Source organism: Aulonocara sp. 'chitande type north' Nkhata Bay, linkage group LG6 (genome assembly GCF_057382095.1).
Source record: "Aulonocara sp. 'chitande type north' Nkhata Bay isolate Kocher_YH1m ecotype deep benthic linkage group LG6, A_spYH_male_GT1.1, whole genome shotgun sequence".
Classification (NCBI taxonomy): Eukaryota; Metazoa; Chordata; class Actinopteri; order Cichliformes; family Cichlidae; genus Aulonocara; species Aulonocara sp. 'chitande type north' Nkhata Bay.
The window spans coordinates 35,045,985-35,065,030 of NC_141349.1; the positions used below are offsets into that span (position 1 = coordinate 35,045,985).

At 41.1% G+C, this 19,046-nt stretch overlaps 3 protein-coding genes across 12 annotated transcripts in view; 1 reads left to right on the plus strand and 2 right to left on the minus strand.

Moving 5' to 3' along the window:
- On the minus strand, positions 1-10,717 carry tnpo2b (transportin 2b). 2 transcript variants are annotated; one of them, XM_086296569.1, is made up of 24 exons: positions 10,525-10,717; positions 9,785-9,884; positions 9,482-9,557; positions 9,186-9,335; positions 8,845-8,951; positions 8,590-8,723; positions 8,388-8,469; positions 7,607-7,729; positions 7,397-7,515; positions 7,232-7,292; positions 6,969-7,140; positions 6,017-6,169; positions 4,634-4,859; positions 4,375-4,546; positions 4,091-4,285; positions 3,847-4,005; positions 3,220-3,307; positions 3,029-3,127; positions 2,822-2,917; positions 2,629-2,704; positions 2,200-2,299; positions 2,019-2,093; positions 247-376; positions 1-138 (listed from the first exon to the last, which is right to left on the minus strand). In XM_086296569.1, exons 2-23 carry the CDS (start codon positions 9,881-9,883, stop codon positions 269-271), a joined length of 2,670 nt encoding a protein of 889 aa, XP_086152695.1. In that variant the 5' UTR covers position 9,884; positions 10,525-10,717; the 3' UTR covers positions 1-138; positions 247-268. The 2 variants fall into 2 exon arrangements, with proteins under 2 accessions (XP_086152695.1, XP_086152694.1); XM_086296568.1 differs by having other exon boundaries at positions 3,220-3,313.
- rfx1b (regulatory factor X, 1b (influences HLA class II expression)) overlaps positions 6,076-19,046 on the plus strand; it is a 22,397-nt gene continuing 9,426 nt past the window's right edge. The window contains exons 1-4 of one of the 5 annotated variants that reach the window (XM_086296573.1): positions 6,076-6,222; positions 6,973-7,162; positions 12,480-12,607; positions 14,620-14,989. In XM_086296573.1, coding sequence (XP_086152699.1) covers positions 14,641-14,989 — 349 coding nt within the window. In that variant the 5' untranslated portion in view covers positions 6,076-6,222; positions 6,973-7,162; positions 12,480-12,607; positions 14,620-14,640. Of the gene's footprint in view, positions 6,223-6,972; positions 7,163-12,479; positions 12,608-13,286; positions 13,495-13,605; positions 13,688-14,048; positions 14,530-14,619; positions 14,990-19,046 lie in introns of those variants that run through there. The other 4 variants (XM_086296572.1, XM_086296574.1, XM_086296571.1 and 1 more) reach the window with 4 other exon arrangements.
- On the minus strand, positions 11,855-13,609 carry rln3b (relaxin 3b). Of its 5 annotated transcripts, none has more exons than XM_086296579.1 (4): positions 12,841-13,609; positions 12,702-12,739; positions 12,401-12,526; positions 11,855-12,298 (listed from the first exon to the last, which is right to left on the minus strand). In XM_086296579.1, exons 2-4 carry the CDS (start codon positions 12,715-12,717, stop codon positions 12,030-12,032), a joined length of 411 nt encoding a protein of 136 aa, XP_086152705.1. In that variant the 5' UTR covers positions 12,718-12,739; positions 12,841-13,609; the 3' UTR covers positions 11,855-12,029. The 5 variants fall into 5 exon arrangements, with proteins under 5 accessions (XP_086152705.1, XP_086152704.1, XP_086152703.1 ...); XM_086296578.1 differs by having other exon boundaries at positions 12,702-12,758; XM_086296577.1 differs by having other exon boundaries at positions 12,401-12,739.

Consider the following 19,046-nt stretch of genomic DNA (forward strand, 5'->3'; position numbering starts at 1 on the left):
CTATGGACAAACACATAGGGCGTGGGGGCCGTCCATCAGGGGGAGCGGCCAATAGCATCCCTCTCCCTCCCCCCAGATCAGGGCAGTGCAATACACAGATGGATGAGTTTCCCATTCACCCTCCTCCTGCTGGCTCACCTGGAAGGAGCGAAAAGTGAGAGAGAGATGGACACAAATAAGTTAATATTAATCAAATGCAGTTTGTGCCTAAAAATGCAGTTTAAATGAAGCTGGATGTGGCATTACCTCTTAGGTGGGTGTAGAGAATCTAAACCCCATAGCAGGCTGCCAGTCTCTCCTTCAGCAGTGGTGGGAACTGCTCTGAAAACTGTTGCCAGTTCTCCTCCCCAACCTGCTCCTTAAAACCATGCAAGATCTTTGGAAACAGAAAAATGGCATCTCTTCAATATCTCAAGCAGGCAGGAGAAGTGGACTGATCGAGAAACAGTCCAGTGAAAAAGCATAATTACAACCTCAGGATCTTGTGTTATTATCTGCTCTAAAATTTCCACTTTGTCTCTATATGTTATGCTGCAACCACTGCTTACTGCATTACAGACCCACTGAATGTGTCACTTGTGGTCACATTTTAACCACCACAACTACAACCGAGCCAGCAATCCAGCTGAAGATAGCCGGTTAGCAGTGATTCAACTTTCAAAATAATGCAATAGTTCTCTTAGAGGAACATAAAAAACAAAAACTTAAATAAGGAGCCGTATATAGCTGAGAGAGTCCCACCTAAGTAAAGTATGTGTGTGCAAAACAGTGTCCAGTAAGTGGTTACTTCCTTCAGGGACATGGAGTGAAACTAATAGGCATCACCCAATATTTTCTGGAGACCTACGTCATTTAGTATCAAAATACTATAAACTAGGCCAAAATCAGCTTAGATCAAAATAGTATAAAATAGGGCTGTTCGATATAACGATGCATATCGGATGACGATATGAAAACGTCCATCGTTTCATTTTACGCTATCATTTATTTCGTGGTGTCGCAAAATAAACTGTTTACGCAAATATTTTTTCATCGTTTTGATGGTCACTGTAGAATTTCTTAAAGTTCTCGCTTTCTCTTAATATAACCACACCACGGACGGACAAGCGACAGTTTTTATGCGTTGCCGTTAGCAACAACGACGGTAAAACCATCTCGTGGCTCCGCTGTCCGCTTCTTTGTTTTCCACATAAACCTTTCAAAATAAATCTGAAGATCCTGTTGAGATTTTTCAAAATAAACTGAATTACGTGAAATAGCATGCAGAGTGTTTACGGACAAGAAGCTAAAAAGAGCCATCAGGTGCTAAAAAATAAACCTTAGACACGCCATAAAATAAAAACTCAAAGAAAATTGCGGCCGTTTCAACTTATGTAACACTCGACTCCAGGTACACGATGCCCAGCTGAAAACACTTCACGCAAGTCGAGATTCACAGAATTTACAGAAAATGTAACATTTGTGATACATACCGTTGTCGGGACAATAAATGTCTTATATCAGGATATGAGATTTTAGTCATATCGCACAGCCCTAGTATAAAAGGTAAATTTATAGACCAGGCAGATTTACCAATTTCATTTTGTTCGCCATAGAGGAATGGGGTATTATGAAACGGGTCAGTAATCAAATGCATCAAAGGAAGGGTCCTACACAAGTTCTGTTGCAATGCAATCAGTCTGATCCAAATCCATATTAAGGGTTCCTTTTATAATGAAGCCCAGCACACTGATACATTAGACTGAATTAAACATTACTGAATGGATCCTTGTGCTTTGACGTTTGTCTGTCTAGTCTTAGATCACACTTTATGTGATGGACCCTGAGGGGAATGTGTGCAGTCAGTTTTTCTGCATAGAAACATCCCTGTCTGTGCTGCTGAGGTTCATAGTTAACACTCTGCTGCGCCTAAGGTCACTGCACCTCACACCGAGTCACTCTCAGAGGGAGAGGAGACAGAAGGATGGTACTAGCTGTGGAAACAAGAACTCGCCCCTTAAAATGAGGTGGACCCTCACCTTGTAGAACATGTCTCTCAGGTCATCTTTAGGATTGACCCAGGAGGCCACAGCGTCACAGAAGAAGATGAAGTCCTGAACAAACACAGGAAGAGATCAACCTCAACACTATCTTTTGATTTAATTTACAGCCAAATACGCACACTGTGAATCCTAATGACTGCAATGAGCAGTGTCTCACCTGCACCACACCTCCAGGGTTCACGCCAATCATAATGCAAATCCCACGGAAGGCGGAGTCTTTCTCCTCGTTGTCTCGGATGTTTCGGAGAGACGTACACCTGCATTGTGCAATTATTAACCAGTTAGTGACCGCTAAGCATGATGCTGCCAGAATTGTGAGTTCACAAGTCCCATTTTAATAAGAGATAAACCAAATCAAAAATTTATGGGAAACATGCAAACTGTTGTGTCACTGTGAAAGACGACTTATTTTGCTATTGGGCTTGAAGAAAAGAATTCTTATTCCCAAGGAATTAGTAACAATTCTGGAAATCATTTAAAGAATGAAGTTATGTAAATGATAATGCATCCATTAGAACAAAGTATCTTAAGTCTGCATTTTCACTTCAACCTCACTTTTCAGACTCAGAATCAAACCATCTCTCACCAGGGTCGGATGAACTGCGGCAACATGGGCGCGACCTCCTGAGGACACACATAGCCCAGCCGGCCAATGGTGATTGCTGGAAGAGAACAGAGATGAGTCAAACCTGCTCTTAGATAAATGCATATTTGTATCTGTACAAGTCCCTTCCCTTCCCCTTGAAAGCATGTATAAAATGATCTGTGAAATCATATACCGGTGTTCTCCAACAGGGTCTTGGGAGTATTGGGTCGATTAATAATCTCCACCAGCTGGTTCAGAACCATAGCAATGTATGGCTGCATCTCCACTCCTGACAGAGAAATAAAAATAAAATGAGACACACGACATCTCACACTGTACAGCCGTACATCAAAAAGTTAGCATAAATACATAGAACAAAAACTGGGCTTCTTCCACGTACCCATCTGCATGCAGATCTCTCCTATGGCCCAGGTAGCGTTGTTGCAGACGGAGATGAACTCTGGGTTCAGATTTGTTCCGAGGATTGGCATGAATTCAGCTAAGAGAGACACAAAATGTTAAAAAGTAGAATTATGGGATACGTACATGTATGTACAGGTGTGTAAGGGTAACAGACAGCTAAATGTTTACCGATACAGGGTTTGACATGAGGAAAGCAAGCCTTGGTCAAGTCACCCAGCAGAGCAAATGAACTCTGTCTTACTTCGGGCATCGTATCCTGGGACAAAAGAGACAGAAAGACAAGGAGTAATGTGAATATACACCATCAAATGACTGAAAGAATTTGGCACATCTAACACGTCGTGGCAGTTGTCCTCCTCCTTCTTCTGCGATTTTGAAAAAAATAAAACATTGCAAAACATGAGCAGTTTAAAACAAAAAAAAGTGTTTCTTTCCAGATAAACCTTCTGTGATCAAATGGCTGCAAGCGCTGAGCACTCTGCTACAAATATAGCACATTTCCTCTGGCTACTTCACATTAAAATTAAATGCAGAGTGAAAAGTAGTGGAAAATATCCTGTTTACATGAGCATTTCTAAATACAACTGATACAAAGAACCAGGGATTTAAAAAAAAAAAAAAAAATCCATTACATGAAATTACACTAATACCGATGTACATGCATGCAGCTAATTTGATTCAGAGAGAGACTCAGAGATTCATACACCAACATTAAAAATGAAAACTTAAACATATACAGCATTGACTCTGAATGATCTCTGGAAAGGCATTCACACAAACATAGGCTCTCCTCACCTGCATGCATTGGAAAAGCAGGGTCATGATATTACTGCGAGCCACGAGTGTGTCCACGTGGCCTCCGAGTCCCTCTGCCAAGCCACTTAAAAGATCCAAGGCCACAATCATGAAGTCCTTGTCGGGTGCTTCATACTGATCTGGCTGCTGACTGTACATCTGAGATGTACGCAAAACGAGTGTCATTTATGTAAAGCAGCAAAAGCATAAATTGTGAGTAATTAAATATGCATGTTTGGTTCACCATGGCCTGAGCAAGGGTCTTCTGGACCAGGGTGACACAGCGCTGATAGACGGGCTCACAATAGGGAAGGAAGCCGCTCTGCAGCGCTGTGGCAACAGATGACAGACACTCGAGCAGAGGGAAGAGATCTTTGTCCTCATCCTTCAACTCATTCCACTTGGCTATCAGTGGAGGCATCAGCTTTTGTATGTACTCCTAAACAAAACAAGAGGGAGATTTTTGTCTTTGTTTTTTGTCATTTTTGTGTAAATGCATGCAGCTGTGTCTAAAACGTTCGGGCTCACAGGCTGGTTGAGATGGTGTCCCACAGAGTCTGCCAGTGTTCCTATGGCATCATAGAGGATGAGGAGGTTTTTGTGCTGGTACTTCCCAAAAGCAAAAACCAGGGTGTCCAGGATAAAGCTCAGGTATGGTACCAGCTCTGTGCATGCTTCTTCCTCCAGAGTGGCAAATGCACTTTGAGGAAGGACGCAATTTGTTTAACCACTTATTAGTAAGAAACTAGAAAGCACACAGAAAACAAAGAAAAGGGAAGATCTGTACCTGCATGCAGCCTCTTGTACTCTCTTGTTGCCATCCAGGATCCGTTTGAGCAGCTCCGTCATGAGGGGTTTGAGGTGAGCATCAGGGGGCTGGCTGACCACCCAGTGGGCATAGCGACTGAGGGTCCAGCAGGCAATGGAGCGCACCAAGGCCTTCTTGTCACATAAACACTGGATGAGGTGAGGGATAAGCTCAGGCAAGTAAGGTACCATACCCTGCATACATCCTGGAAGGATAAACATAATTTATTTATCACTATTGTGGAAATGAGAAAAGAATTTGTTTTGATATTTCTAAAATTTAAAAAAGAATTTAAAAAAAAAAATGTTTTATAAAAGATTACACAATATGTGGGGGGTCTCCCCATAGTTACAGTCTTAAACTTATCATCTATGATCAGTTTTCTTTAGAGGGGACCTAGGTAAACAACACATACCCATTTTCTGTCATATACAAAAGTAATCCCTAGGAGCCAAAGGTTCAGTTTTCAGATTGCTCTAAGTGCTTTGTTTCAGGCAGTTTTTGTACTCTTGGTTCTGGTCAGTGAGAGCAGATATCCTTAATGTGATCTCAGATAGGGCTGGGCCATATCATAACATTCACGGTAATACCGGTATAATGTTGGGCAACGATAAGAAAATGAAATATCGCGATAGAATATGGGTAAAACGCACAGTGCCTTTGTTTTCATACGCACATGGCGGAAAAAGCATGGCGGCGACGGAGAATGAGAAGAGCGAAAGTGGATCGTTAAATGAAACAGATGAACCAGAATTGGTTTGTAAAAATGCTGTAACTTCAGTGGTGTGGAACTGGTTTGGCTTTTGTCCCTCCGATACACAACAAAGCACTATTTTTGGTAGAGCATGCTAGCGGGCCGTCGTTATTACCGTGTTTTTTGGAAAATACGGCACGCTTAAAATCAATACTTGGATTTTTCTGAAAATCAACAGTGCCCCTTATAATCCCGTGTGCCTTATGTATGAATTCTGGTTGTGTTTACTGACCTCGAAACGATTTTATGTGGTACACGGCGCTCAAAAATATGTCAAATGTTTTGTCTAGTGTCAATTATATTGTCAGTTATATAGTTATCGCAAATTTTCAAATGTATATCGCGATAAATGTTTTTGGTCATATTGCCCTGCTCTAATCTCAGATACACAGCTCTGGCTGTAGCAAAAAAAATCCATCCACCTTCTGTTCAAGCAATAGGCAAGTTAGCTTAAAAGGAGGGGCCAAGAAAACTAACATGGCTTGTTTCAGTAGTGGATGAACTGGGGTACCACAAAAAGCCCAGATTAAAACTAGAAATTTCTTTTTTCTCAGGTAAAATAGAAAAACATATTAAGTCCCCTTTACTGTGCTTCTGCCTCATCTTACCCTCAGCAATAGCCCCAAGCACCAGGATGCCGGACTCCTTGATGACCCAATCAGGATGGAAAAGCAGGCCTTTGAGCAAGGGGAGGAGATGAGGCAGCAACTCCTCACGAAACACGTTGGCAAGAACATCCAGAGCGGCAGCAGAGCACTTCCCTGAAAAGAGGAAAATCCAGGATCAGTGTTGGATAACTATGTTATAATAAAAGGTACCACAACAGGGTTATAATGGTTATAATAAAGAGGATAAGTAGGTGGGGTTTTTTGGTAAATGCTCCCCAGAGAAATCAATCCATTTCTATTCATATCTCTCACATACCTGCGCGTGCACACACTCTTGCAAACACACACGGGGCGCTTAACAAATTTGTTACACCACCACCCAATGAAGGTTAATAATTAAACATTAACAATTAACAGTATTGGTAATTGCTAAAATCATTTTTTATGTTTCTGTAATGAGTAATTCACCGGTATGTGCACACTCTTTAACCAAAAACTGTTTTGAATGCTAACCCTAAACCTTGTCCATGAATTTTCAAATGTACTGTTTTGAAGAAAAAAATAGAAGAAAAAAAAAAGTGAAGCACTTTTTTAATATTAATACTACACAACAAAACAGTATATAATAGGTTTTAGGTTGAAAGACGTTTTTGACATGACGCAGTTTCCACGCAGGTTCAAAAAACCTGCAGGATCCCTTTTCAATCAAACATCCTTGTATTCTATTCTACTTTAACCTTAATTTTAAAATAATGTTCAAAAGATCACCCAGTCCTACCTCTTTCCTTCTAATGCTTAGATTATTTTATGTCACAAAAGATTTCACAAGAACCTTTTCTTTATTAATAATTTAGTTCTACGTTTAATTTTTTGTGCTGTTCTGCTCCATTTTACTTGTTTTGGTAAGGAAATCTAATCTAACTTTAATTCTAACTTTGCATGCGAAACTCACGTAGGTTCCAATCAGACAGCGTGTCATCATCATCGTCCTCATCTTCATCGATGTCCTCCCCCTCCTCGCCCTCCCCTCCTTCATGCTGCAGGGTGACAGTGCGGGACTTGTGGAAGCGAGGCTTGATGTCCTGCTCGCTGTCTGGAATCGTCTCGTCCTCTTCAACATCACCCTGGAGGAGATCAGAGCTCAAGGTGAATTCAGAACACAGGTAAACAGCAAAACACAAGAAGAGATGCCAGATTTGTCCAGAGGATGCTAACCTTTAGTAGAATGATATCTATTTCAGAATACTTCATCCCATTCACCAGTATAGGTATCAGTCTGAAAAGGAAAAAAAAAAAAAAGATAAGGAAACACATTACTACTCAGATGAAATTATCTCATCATTAAACCAGTCCTTGCTATGGGAGAAAGTGAGCACTTACTGGACCAAGTGGCCAGAAAGGGCCTCTTTACAGATGGGCTGTTCAGCCAGTGTCAGCCAGAACTCACAGGCCTCCAGGGCCACGTTCTCATCTGGGTCCTGCGTCCGCTGGAGCATATACTGGGAAAAAAAAACCCAACAACAAGTGATTAAGAAGATGAGAAAGCGACAGCCAAACATAGTTTAAGGTCGAGATGAGTCAGGCCTTTACCTGGATGATGCTGTGCATGTGAGGGATGAGACGGTCAATTCGGACTTCTAGGAGCATGACCAGAGCCCTGCACACATTCTTCCTCACTTCACTGTCCTCGTCCCCAGCCAGAGCAAACAGACTCTGGATAGAAAATAAACAAACAACAGAAAGAAAACAAATTAAAAACGGGAAGGAAAGACAGGTAGGGTCAACAAAGGTGAAGGAACAAAAACAATTTATTATTCATTTATTATTCTAGAGGTTTTATGAGGCTTTACACCTTTACTATAAAACGTGTGCAGGTCTGTTTAATTATTTTACATGTGCTGGCAATCTACCCACATCCACAAACTAACTAGAGTCTAGGAACATTTTGGCCCATCACTGACACAGCAGACATGTCGCTCAACAGGAATAAATATGCAACCTTTTCTTTTTTGTTTTACAGAACACAGGGCAAAAAAAACGGCTTGGAACATTTTAGAAATTATGTCATCACATAGTTTGTCCAGCAGAGCAGCTCAGACTTCATTGTTTACAAAACTGTCAGCACTGTCTGCAACACATGTGGCAGAGTATATCACAGCTGAGCAGATGGTGGTGCGGCGCCAAATGGTGTTTTCACAGTAAGCTGAAAAAGTGCCGTGTTCATGCAGCTTCTGTTTGAAGTCAAAAAGAGGCTTTCGCAAAAAAAACCCCCAAAAAACCCAAACAACAACAACAAAAATACCTTCATGGAGCAAAATTTTGCGATCCTCGTAAAAACGTAAGTAAAAGTAAAAAATGTTGAATTGCTCACCTCAATAAAGGTGTCGATGTTATCCATCAGAGCCTGAGCTCGGCCAATGATAAACTGGTTCACACAAGCTATAGCATGGGACCTTGGCAAAAAAGAAAAAGAAAAAACAAGAGATAATTTTAACAAGGAGATTTTAGATGAGGAGGAAAGGAAAACTGCTAATTCTGCAAGATTCAGACACTGAGACTTGGATTTCACTGACCTGATCTTGGGGCTGCAATGTTTGAAAAACTGGAGGAATTTGGGGATCATGATGTTAAGAGGTCTGTTCAAAGCATCGCTATCCAACAACTCTGATGAATCCTCACAGATCTTTTGCAGTGCTCCAAAAGAACCCTGCCAAAAAAAACCAAATCAGAAACAAATTACAAAAGAAACAGACACAAACCTTATCACCAAAATAGTACCAAATTTTCATTGCAAGGCTGTGCATGTGTTTAAGGTATGTAACCCTAACCTCGCAGGTGTTATAGTCCTCCGAGTTGAGCAAGTTACAGAGCTGAGGCAGCAGCTCTGGCCAGGTCTGCAGCTCTCCTTTGGAGGCGATGGTCGTGATCAGAATGCCTTTATAATAAAGAGTTAAAAAGTTACACACTAGTACATTAGGCTTTAAAACCCAGCCGGATAACTCACCCTCTGTCATTTAAAGATCTTGAAAATACAACGCTTTCTCCCACACAACCATATTACCTGCAAAAATTCACCCACCTCCATAATAATCTGACTCACACTGCTGAAAAACTCCATCTAACTAAACCTTTTATTTCTCAAGCTTCCCTCTCTGACTGAAACACCCACCGATTGTAGCTCTGATAAGCGGTGAAGGGTCTCCGATGTTGTTGAGGCATTCTCGTTTGATGAAGTCTGCCACATTGGGAGGGAAGTTCTGGTAGTGAGCTTTCACATTGTTCTTCAGAATCAGACCGCTCAGAGAGCGAGTGGGCTCATCTTGACAAGGAAGACAGCAGAGAGGCAACATGAAAACCCAAAAGGAGGTGGTGAGATACAGAGAGGTAAGCAAAGATGAAACAATCTAGTACGCGTTTTTTTTTTGTTTGTTTTTTTAATTATAAATTTGATGTGCACAAACTCACCTTCAGATTTTAGGCTTGTGAGAACAAAGATGAGATAGTTGTTGAAATCTGGAAACTGGTTAAGCTGTTCCAGTTTCTGCAGAGTCTGTTAAGGAGTTGAATCACTATAAATACAGAGCAAGAATTCACACATCCTCACAGACCTTCATTTCACAGACACTTGATGCAAGCTGAACAAACAGTATCTTCTCATTGTCCTCCAAACTGACACACCAGCTCTCATGGGGGAGGCAACATTTCACACCTTCTCCTCTCACCCTAACTGTCAAACACACACACATACAGAGCCAGATGTAAGGATACTTCTTGCACAGCTCTCTGTGTTGCTGTGTCTGGGGACTGGGAATCCTTGAGTAACTGAAGCACTTGCTGCAGACCTTGTTCATCCGGCTGCCACTCCATCCTACAACAGAACACACACACACACGTTACCCGTTTAGGGGCTCACTGCAGCACCTGTAATCTTACAAATCAAAACGCCATGTAATGACTACAGAACAAATGAATTATGCTGACTTATTAAAAGCATCAAATTCTAAAATAGCCTCAAAACCGGTTCTTTGAATCGTAATTTGAGACAAAATGCTGGAGTCAGTGTAAATATGTATAGCGTAGCAAAACAGTGCTGCGGAAGCAGTGGCGTTTATGAACATTTGACATTTCTGGCGAGGACCACCAACAACCAGTGGTCATTTAAGGCTTCACGAATAAGTAGCCAAACATCAACAACTATCAACCGTGACCCTAAGAACCTTTTCTACGTGAGGCCCAGACGGTAAAGGCGCAAATGTCTCGCTCCATCAGCTAGCAAGCTAGCCTGGCGTCGCAGTAACAGGTAAACGATTCACTGATTGCCGAAACGCTTTCTCACATCAACTACCCGGCTGCCACAGTTATGTTTTAATCCAAGCCACAAAAGCCGCTAAAGGGGTTCAATTAATATGCATAACAAGGCAGCCGCACACCAACCCCCCCTTTCCCCCGGCAGCTATCAGTAGCACCGCTAGCTAACAGCATCCTGAAAGTACCGCGAAAGGTTTTACCTGGTTTCTCCGATGTGGTAGATCTATATTCCTACAGACAACCGCGCAGATGCAATGTACCAACTAACATTAAATAATATATATATCCGCGGTCTGTGTAGGTAAATACAAACTTCTAATCGCAGTAGATCTACGTGGTTGCTATGCTAGTTGGTATGTGACAGAGATTGCATGCCTTGCAATCAAGCCGGGTGATCTGTATGATCACGTTCGGCTTCCGTATTCGAGCGAGGTGAAAGAGACGTAAACAACTTTAAGTATTACTGTTATTTCAGTCTGTGTTCAGCATTTATGAGCATTTGCCGCTTAATTAATAATGCATGTATGATTATAAAATTATGATAACATTTTATTCCGTGAACGGAGCAGATTATACAATATACCTACGTCGGTTTGTGCGGTTTCATTTTTCTCCACTAGATGGAGCCATATTCAACGCCTCTAGCCTGTTAGCTATGTGTATGAAGTGAGACAGGGCGTTGACAGAAAAACACTGTCACCAGAGATGATGGCCCATCAACAATCACAATCATGAGCGTCTCCGTGATTTTTGTCACCGGTATGGCACAGAGGAGATATGAGCAAGGTAAATACAGTGTTAAAACTGGCACTGAAAACACTGTGTATACATTCAAGGGCTCCTGTGCCTTCAGACATATGTATTGTTTGAAGAGTGGCACTACACTCAAATTAAGTACTTTGTAAAGTGCTTAGACAAGTATTTAGACGATTTTACTTAAGTAAAAGTTATAATTCCATAAGTAATTGTACTAAAGTTTTCAAAACATGTCTAAAATATATAACGTACCCACTATTGCATTATCATATGATATGTGTGATATTATTGGATGATAAATATTAATTAATCAATATGTACACTTTCATGCTTCACATATTACTACTTAATTAAATGACTAATTTTAGCTTTATCTATAGTAATACATGGTAGTAAGATGGAACAGTGGTTAGCACTGTTGCCACAGGGGTCCTAGGTTCGAAAAAGAAACCCCCCCCCCACCCCTTCCCAAAAGAAAAAAAAAACAAAAAACTCTAGCATCATAAGCCTAATATGCTGCAGGGCTGTCACATTGTAAGCCCTTGCAGAATCAGAATAAGCAACTACATTTTAAGGAAGGAAAATGACTTCGGTATAATTCAGTTAATCGCAGGCCATGTACTTAACCATGTACTCGTAGTCATCACCACTTCCTTAATTTTGAAATACTTACCAAAACTGTGAAACAGTCCTTTGGAAAATGGGAAGTGCTCTAACAGCATGAAGTATCTTTATTATAACTTTCTTCTTTTTAACGAAGCAAAACATTTCATAATCAACTAAGCAAAGCTTTATTAAACAACCACATCAACCAGAGCAAACAAATATCAAGAAGACATTCACATTATGGACAGGTAGTTGAACGAAAGTGGACATTTAAGAAATTGCGTATGGGAGTAAAGTTCTTCATTTTGAACAGAACAGGGTGTATATTTAGAAAAATTTAAGTTCAGCAGAGAGAGCTGATTTCACTCTTGCTGCAGCCCCACTTGCAGCAAGCATTGGACAGTCCAACCACTACGTCCCGTCCTTTCCTGTCTGCGCTCCGTAGAGCCTCCAGGACCTCTTCTGTTATCGGTGAGCGAGCTGAGCGGCTGAGTCCTGCTGCTACAGAGGCTGGATTTTTCCATGGTTCGGATTCTGCAGGATCTTGCTCGCTCATAAGTTGAGGGATGGGATTTGCCTTCCATGGATCATAGGTCTTCTCTCCAATAAATGCTGACAAAAAGAATAAAAAGTAAATCTGTCAATATTGCAGTTTAATTCTTTGAAAACAAAGCACATTATAGAAAATCAGCACACAAAATCACACCGTCTTACCCGAGTCTTCTGCGCTTCTCCTCCAGCGAGAACCACCACAGGTAAAGATGACAGCTCGTATGAACTCTCTTCCACACAGTTTCACCCCATAAAAAGAGGGATGACCGTCATTGGGGCGCACCCTGTCTACCAGAGCCACCAACAAGCCCAGGGTCAAGAGCGCTGCCTTCCACATGATGCTGAACAAATACTGAAGGTATCTCGAAGGTATGTTTAAGTGTCTCTGTGGTTTGTGTTTCTTTTTGGATGTTCTTTCCACCTTTTATAGGGCCTAGCATCAGCGAGGAGGACCTGAACTCACCTCCAGTGTTCGTCATACCTCGAGATAAGGCTGGAGACCTTTACGGGCAACAATGCACTCAGAGGAAAAGAAAAGTTGTGATTAAAATGCTGAACGATACCAGAGGTGATGTCAACAGTGCCACTGGGAATCTCATCACCTGTGACCTTTAAGTGGCCTTTCTGTCCCTCACATCATTTTGATTGGGCTGTCTGACACCAGCACAGTATCACCATTAACTCTGCCTACCATGGGACTAAGATCACTATCTTTGCACCCCAAGGAAGGGTGCTGTTCACTGCTGACACACACACACACACACACACTAAAGAGACATTTCAGTGGACCCCACAGTGACTAATCAGTTGTGAACGTCCCATTATCATCATCGAATACTAATTATTTATAAGAGAGACACACGGGGACAGAGATAACCACCGCTTTCTGTGAATAAGAATGAATTTACATCCCATCATTTCCAATCTGTGTGACATTTTGGGCAATCAAAAAAAGTAACATTACAAGCGTTCATTTGACGTTAGAATCTAGCGAACGTGATAGACAGGTGTAACCAGCCAATCAACGGTCGAGTTTTCCAACCGATGCTTCGACCACCTCCTTACAGAGCCAACCAACATTTAGCAGAGGGAGGGGTAACGACAAGAGGGTAGCAACAGTTGCCCCGGTGAAGGCTCGGCGCCATAGTCACGGTAGTCCTGGCGACAAGAACTAAGCAACGGGAGTCAACAACAACAACCTAAATCTAAGAGGAAAAAACTTTAACGCCTAAAAAGGACAAAACCGGAACAAACAGGTGAAAAGTAAACTATCTCTGAATTTCCATTTAATTTTAGGTGAACTGTGTGTGTGCGTGTGTTTGTGCAGTCGCGAACACTCGCGCAAAATCGCTCGAGCGTTTAGGTGTTGAAAGTGGTTGCTAGCTTCCTTCCAAACGTAGACCGTTGTTATGGCGATGTCAGATCTTTGATAAGAGCACAAGATGGCGGGTGTGTTGTGGCGCCTGTCGTACTTTTTTCTGCTATTTTGTCATAATGTTCAGGTTGTTTGTCACAGTTTCGATTACCGAGAAACTCACGAGGCGAGATTTGTAACGTGGTCGTAGATTTATTCGCTATCGACGTGACTAGCTAGCAGTTGGGTAGCTTGCGTTAACGTCATAACTCAACGTGAGCGATCTCCTAGCTGGAGAGGGGGGAGCTATCACTTTCTCAACTCACATTTCAAACAAAAGCTGACTAAAGAGATTAAATACCGAAACGCACACCAAACTACACACGCACCACTGGGTTTTTAATGAGTTTTAAACGCACACAAGATGATTGCACTATGTTTCATAATCATTTAGTGACTTTGAAAAAGTTTCTTGCGCTGACATTGAATCCAGTGGAAGTGACTGTCGTGAGGTCGGTGTGCCTCATGCTTGTGTTGTGTGGCATGTTGGTTCACGCAGGATTGGCTTCTCGCGCAGTAGGATGGCCTCTAGTATTTTTTTTCTTCAGGTTATGCAATCACGGGACTATCCACAATCCGTAAATTTAATTGCTTTTTTGCTCAGCGGTTTTGATTGTTTTATTTGAGATGAAATGTCATGGCCATGGTCAGTCAGAAACATTTTGAAAATTTGATTAATTGTGTTATCTGTTATGCTGTAAGATTATACTGGTTCTTTCCGTTTTGACAAAACAGGAAAGGCTTTAGACTACTGCTTAGTCTCAGACAAAAGCCCTACTTCCTCATAAGGTTTATGTTACAGGCACACAAGGACAAACACACACATACACACACACACACACACAAGCGCTCACTCACTCTGAGTGGTCAAAGCACGGTGAGATAATAGGACAACAAAGTGTATTTCTGTGTATGTTCATAGCACCTTCATTAATGACTGTTATTTTTTCTGTATCCATAAAACCAGTGCCTCAAAGCATTGGTTGCCATGGCAACTTCTGGATACTCCGAAGACCTTCAGCCTCAGCAGGCCAACACAGTAACCATAGCAACACCTGCTTCCACCACACCCTCATCCGCAAAGACTGCACACTTCCTGTCCGAGATCCCACCAGCCTCTGGAACCATTTCGTCAGCTAACCAGTCAACTGCTGCTTCTAAAACTGGACAGGATGCACTTTGTTCTCAGGCTCCGCCCACCCAAGCCCAGAGCCAGAAGGCTGTGGTTCTGACTACTCCCACACAGCACTACGTGAACCCTAATCTTCAGCCTTCTCCAGTCCAGGAGAGTAATGGTCAAAGCAGCTCACCTCAGTACATCATAGTAACAATTCCAGGTGAGAGACTACCTTAGGAGTGACTGATACACACATACACATACACACACCAGGATTCAACATTACCAATGAACTCGTAGCCCAGGCATGTTGACTGGTCAGCTGCCAATGTTTGGATAACTGGCTGGAATGAAGCTTCACTAATGAGTATTTTTTTCTCACAGTCAGTATCTTTATGTTAAAATGCCAACAAAAGTCTTGTTGAAAATGAAGATAAAATTGTTTAAATGCAAAGGAAAGTGATCTGTTGCTCTACTTCCATCCACCGGCAGTTAGTTTTACACAGTCAAACCACTGCTGAATTAAGAAGTGAAGAAATGAAAAGAAAATGAAAACTGTCTGTGTGCAGACACTGTTTACTATATAGTTGTGAAATGTATAAATTTCACAGATTTCTTGTAAACTTTGTTGAAGGCTGACAGCAGTGTTCCATCCCTCTCTGGCAATGATTAGCGCAGCATGCAGGGTTGAGTGTTATTTAGATTAAACTAGTAGAATTTTTTTTTTCGCCACGTGTCTGTTGGATAAAGTCTCTAGACAGCTGTGTTACATAGTTTGTCTACCAGAAACTGGATTAATATGCTTATGTGGAAGCAAATGGGTGATAAATTTCTTGCAGCAGCCCCTCTTGTACCTACTGGCATCTCTACTTCAGACTCTGGGTGCAGCTGTTTTTTTGTTTTGTAGAAATGTGTGGAGCCAATTCTAGATTGAGCACTAGGCTGTATGATCAGAGGAGAGGTATTTATCCGATAAATCTGTCCCTAATGTTTCAGATGAATACTGGCTTGGATTCAAGCTTTTTGATTTCGACAAGACAATTAGACCCTCAAAACACATTTTATTAACAGAAAAAAACTACTCCTTGAAAAAACACTGACAATCACTAGATTTTGTATCACACACTTAATGTTTTTTTTACAACTACAGTGACTCTTTGCTTGTCTTTAAATGCGCTCTCCCAGATGCTGTTTGTGGAGGAAGACTCATCGCTTTGTCACTCTGTGAATGAACTGTGTTGTTGTACTTGAAAGAAAGAGGGAATTTCCTCCACAGAAATGAATAGCTGGGTGAGGCATGTAAAACACAAGGCCTTGTTCACCTTTTTTTGCATTTCAAATCAATGTTTTAAGCTCATTACATTCGCAAACCTCATGCTCGTGATCTGGTATTTATGCAGTGCTTTCCTAGTCCCACTGTCTCCTCAAAGACTCGTTACACTTTAAGCCAGATTGAGTCATTCACACGCATTCATACAGCACTATATTCTATGCACTTTGAGCTCTTTACCTAACACACACTCACAGACTACTAATGGATGCATCTTTGGGATTTTACTATCTTGGCCAAGGACACTTTGATATGTGAAGTTGAGGAGCCGGGGATCAAACCACTAACCTCCCGGGCTAGAACCGCCCAGATATGTGGCAAACTTTGGCTTGCTCGTGGGTATTTGAATAACAGAACTTCTATGAAGGGATGTCAGTGCATGTGTGTTGTACAAACACTAAAAACATAATGCTTGGATATCCAAGCATTATGTTTTTACACAGAAAATGAGATTTCAATCTCAATTAGAATACCTAGAGCATAATATCAGAAGTAATAATAATTATTCTATTAATAATAATAAATAATAATTTTGCATTGATGTTTCCTGATCACCCATCAGTCTTATTACAGAAGATTTCTGTCATCTCTTGCTATCTCTTTAAGAAAGAAGAAGTCAGACCGATATCTAATACCTTTTTTCCAACGAAGCAGCACTGGTGCCTACTGTAGAACCGGTTCCACACATTTCCCCTGTGGGGAAAAAAAATAAAATAAAAAGGTGTTAGTGCCAAAAAGCTAGTACTGGCAAGACATTACATAATTCCTGTTCCCAAAAGTTGAATCCACTGGCTACTGGAGGGACTACCATAAGAACTTTACTGATGATTCACAGATGCAGTCTACAGATTGTGTCGGCAATGGAAGCTTTCGCCAGTGACACTAAGTAACATTCAGTCTTCAAAAATGTCCAAATGTGGGATGGTTCTCAAAAAGGCACCAAGGTAAACCTATCTCAGCACAGGCAGTCTGTTGGTGGAAAGTCCCACCAAAAAGAAAGAAAACCCACTGATGTAGAATGAACCTGTGCGGTGTGATGGTGATGCGTTATGATGACAATCTATGTGCACTGGATTGTTTGCCTTAATAGTCGGAAACTAGGGACTATGGGTAGCCAATGAATGAAACTTCACTGAACCTCTTTTCTGCTGCTTTTACTGTTATACATAGATCTTCGTATGGGGATTTTAAGAATATTTATTCTACATCAACATGTCTTTAAATTTCTGCCTAGCAGTTGTTGAATTTCTTTTGGAGAAAAGAAAAAAAACAAAACCAGAAATTTTTGGGTTGGGATGCCACAAAAGTTGCAAATCATAGTAGCAAATGTACAAAATTAGACATTACCGTAGAAATGAAGGTAGTTGACGTAAGATGGATTAATAACACTTTTGAGCTTAGTACTTCTTATCTAGGAAAAGTTCAATCAGCCATGGCTTATTTTAAAATGTATTCTATTAAATAAATACAAAAGCTTAGTCAAAAAAACCTAATCAGTATTTTAAAAAGTTATGCTAACTAGAGGAAATGAAAAGAGACCCCAGTGTCAGTGCCCATCTGTATGTTTATTTTAGGGCCTTCTATTTGTAGATCTTTTTTCCTGCCAGTATCGAGTGACGCTGTGCCCTCTCACCCAGAGTGAGAGCCTCACAGGCCTGTTGCCTGGGGCTTGTCTCTGCCTCATAAAGTAGGAATACAAAGTACACAATGTAACAGTATCTAGAACATGGACTACAGTAAAAAGAACAGACTTTGTGCATGTTTGTTTTCTGTATTTCAATTTTTTGATAGCTTGTTGGAAATATAGTTTAAGATTTCTATAACATGAATAATATTATGCAGTTAGGGGCATAAGTATTTAGTGACTGACACATTTTTTGTAATTTAACAAAAAAACAAAACAAAAATCGTATTAACTCTTTGAGAATTATAGCCATTTTTTCACACAGCCCCACATCTTCAGAGGCGTAAAAGTAATTGGACAAACTAAGACAGTTTTAAAAATAAGGAGTGTTTTCTAATACTTGGATGAGATCCTATCCTGCCAATGGCCGCCTGAAGTCTGGAACTGCAGCTGCCTTCAGCTGTTCGTGGATCTCCCTGCATTCATTATTTAATAACAGAAAGGTTGCTCTGTTTGGGTCGAGGTCAGGTGACTTGATCATTGAAGAATAACCCATTTCTTTTCCTTGAGAAATTCATACTGCTTTTGCAGTATGCTTTGGGTCATAATCCACAGCACTATGGTCATTTGCACTGCGAAACCCCGTCTGATTAGTTTTGCAACATTTGGCTGAATCTGAGCAGAGACTATAGCCCCGTATGCATCGTTATTTATCCTGATACTTTTCTCAGCAGTCACGTCATCACTAAACACTAATGACTGGGTTCCACTGTTTGATATAGATCCCCATTCCATAACATTATCTTCACCATATTTAACATATAATGTCGTAAGCTGCCGAACATGAGCTATTTCTCCATTCCTCCAGACTTTTTTCTTCACATCATTCTGGCACACATTAATCTTGGTCTCATCTGTCCAAAGAACTGTGTAGGCGCTTGCTTTCTGTCAAAGTTTAATGTGGACGTCTTGTTCTTGAATGTATTTTGTGGTGTGCACTTTGTTGTAAGCTCTCTTAAATGTAGACGTTTACTCTTTGAGAGTGCTCTTGAGTTAGATATTTTGAAGCTGGAACCAAGGAATGAATTCTGTGATCATCCACTGTAGTGGTCTTTCAGGTCTTTTGTTGCTGCTGACCTGGCAAAATCAGCCCTCCTTTCTAAGAAAGCACCAGATTGTTAATTTGATGACTCCTAACGTTTTTGCTGTCTCTCAGATAGGTTTATTGATAGGTTTATTGTGGTTTTTCAGGTTAAGGATGGCTTCCCATGCTTAGATTGACAAGTAGACCTCATGTTGAATGTTCCAGTAAACAGTTGCCTA

Excerpts from the sequence above, each read along its gene's own strand:
- tnpo2b (XM_086296568.1), bottom strand. The coding sequence starts at position 9,883 with ATGGAGTGGCAGCCGGATGAACAAGGTCTGCAGCAAGTGCTTCAGTTA. Across the intron at positions 7,730-8,387 it reads ACATCGACACCTTTATTGAG|AGTCTGTTTGCTCTGGCTGG; the intron begins GTGAGCAATTCA and ends TTTTCTATCCAG. Across the intron at positions 4,860-6,016 it reads GCTTGGGGCTATTGCTGAGG|GATGTATGCAGGGTATGGTA; the intron begins GTAAGATGAGGC and ends TTATCCTTCCAG.
- rln3b (XM_086296577.1), bottom strand. The coding sequence starts at position 12,575 with ATGTGGAAGGCAGCGCTCTTGACCCTGGGCTTGTTGGTGGCTCTGGTA. Across the intron at positions 12,299-12,400 it reads GAGAAGCGCAGAAGACTCGG|CATTTATTGGAGAGAAGACC; the intron begins GTAAGACGGTGT and ends TCTTTTTGTCAG.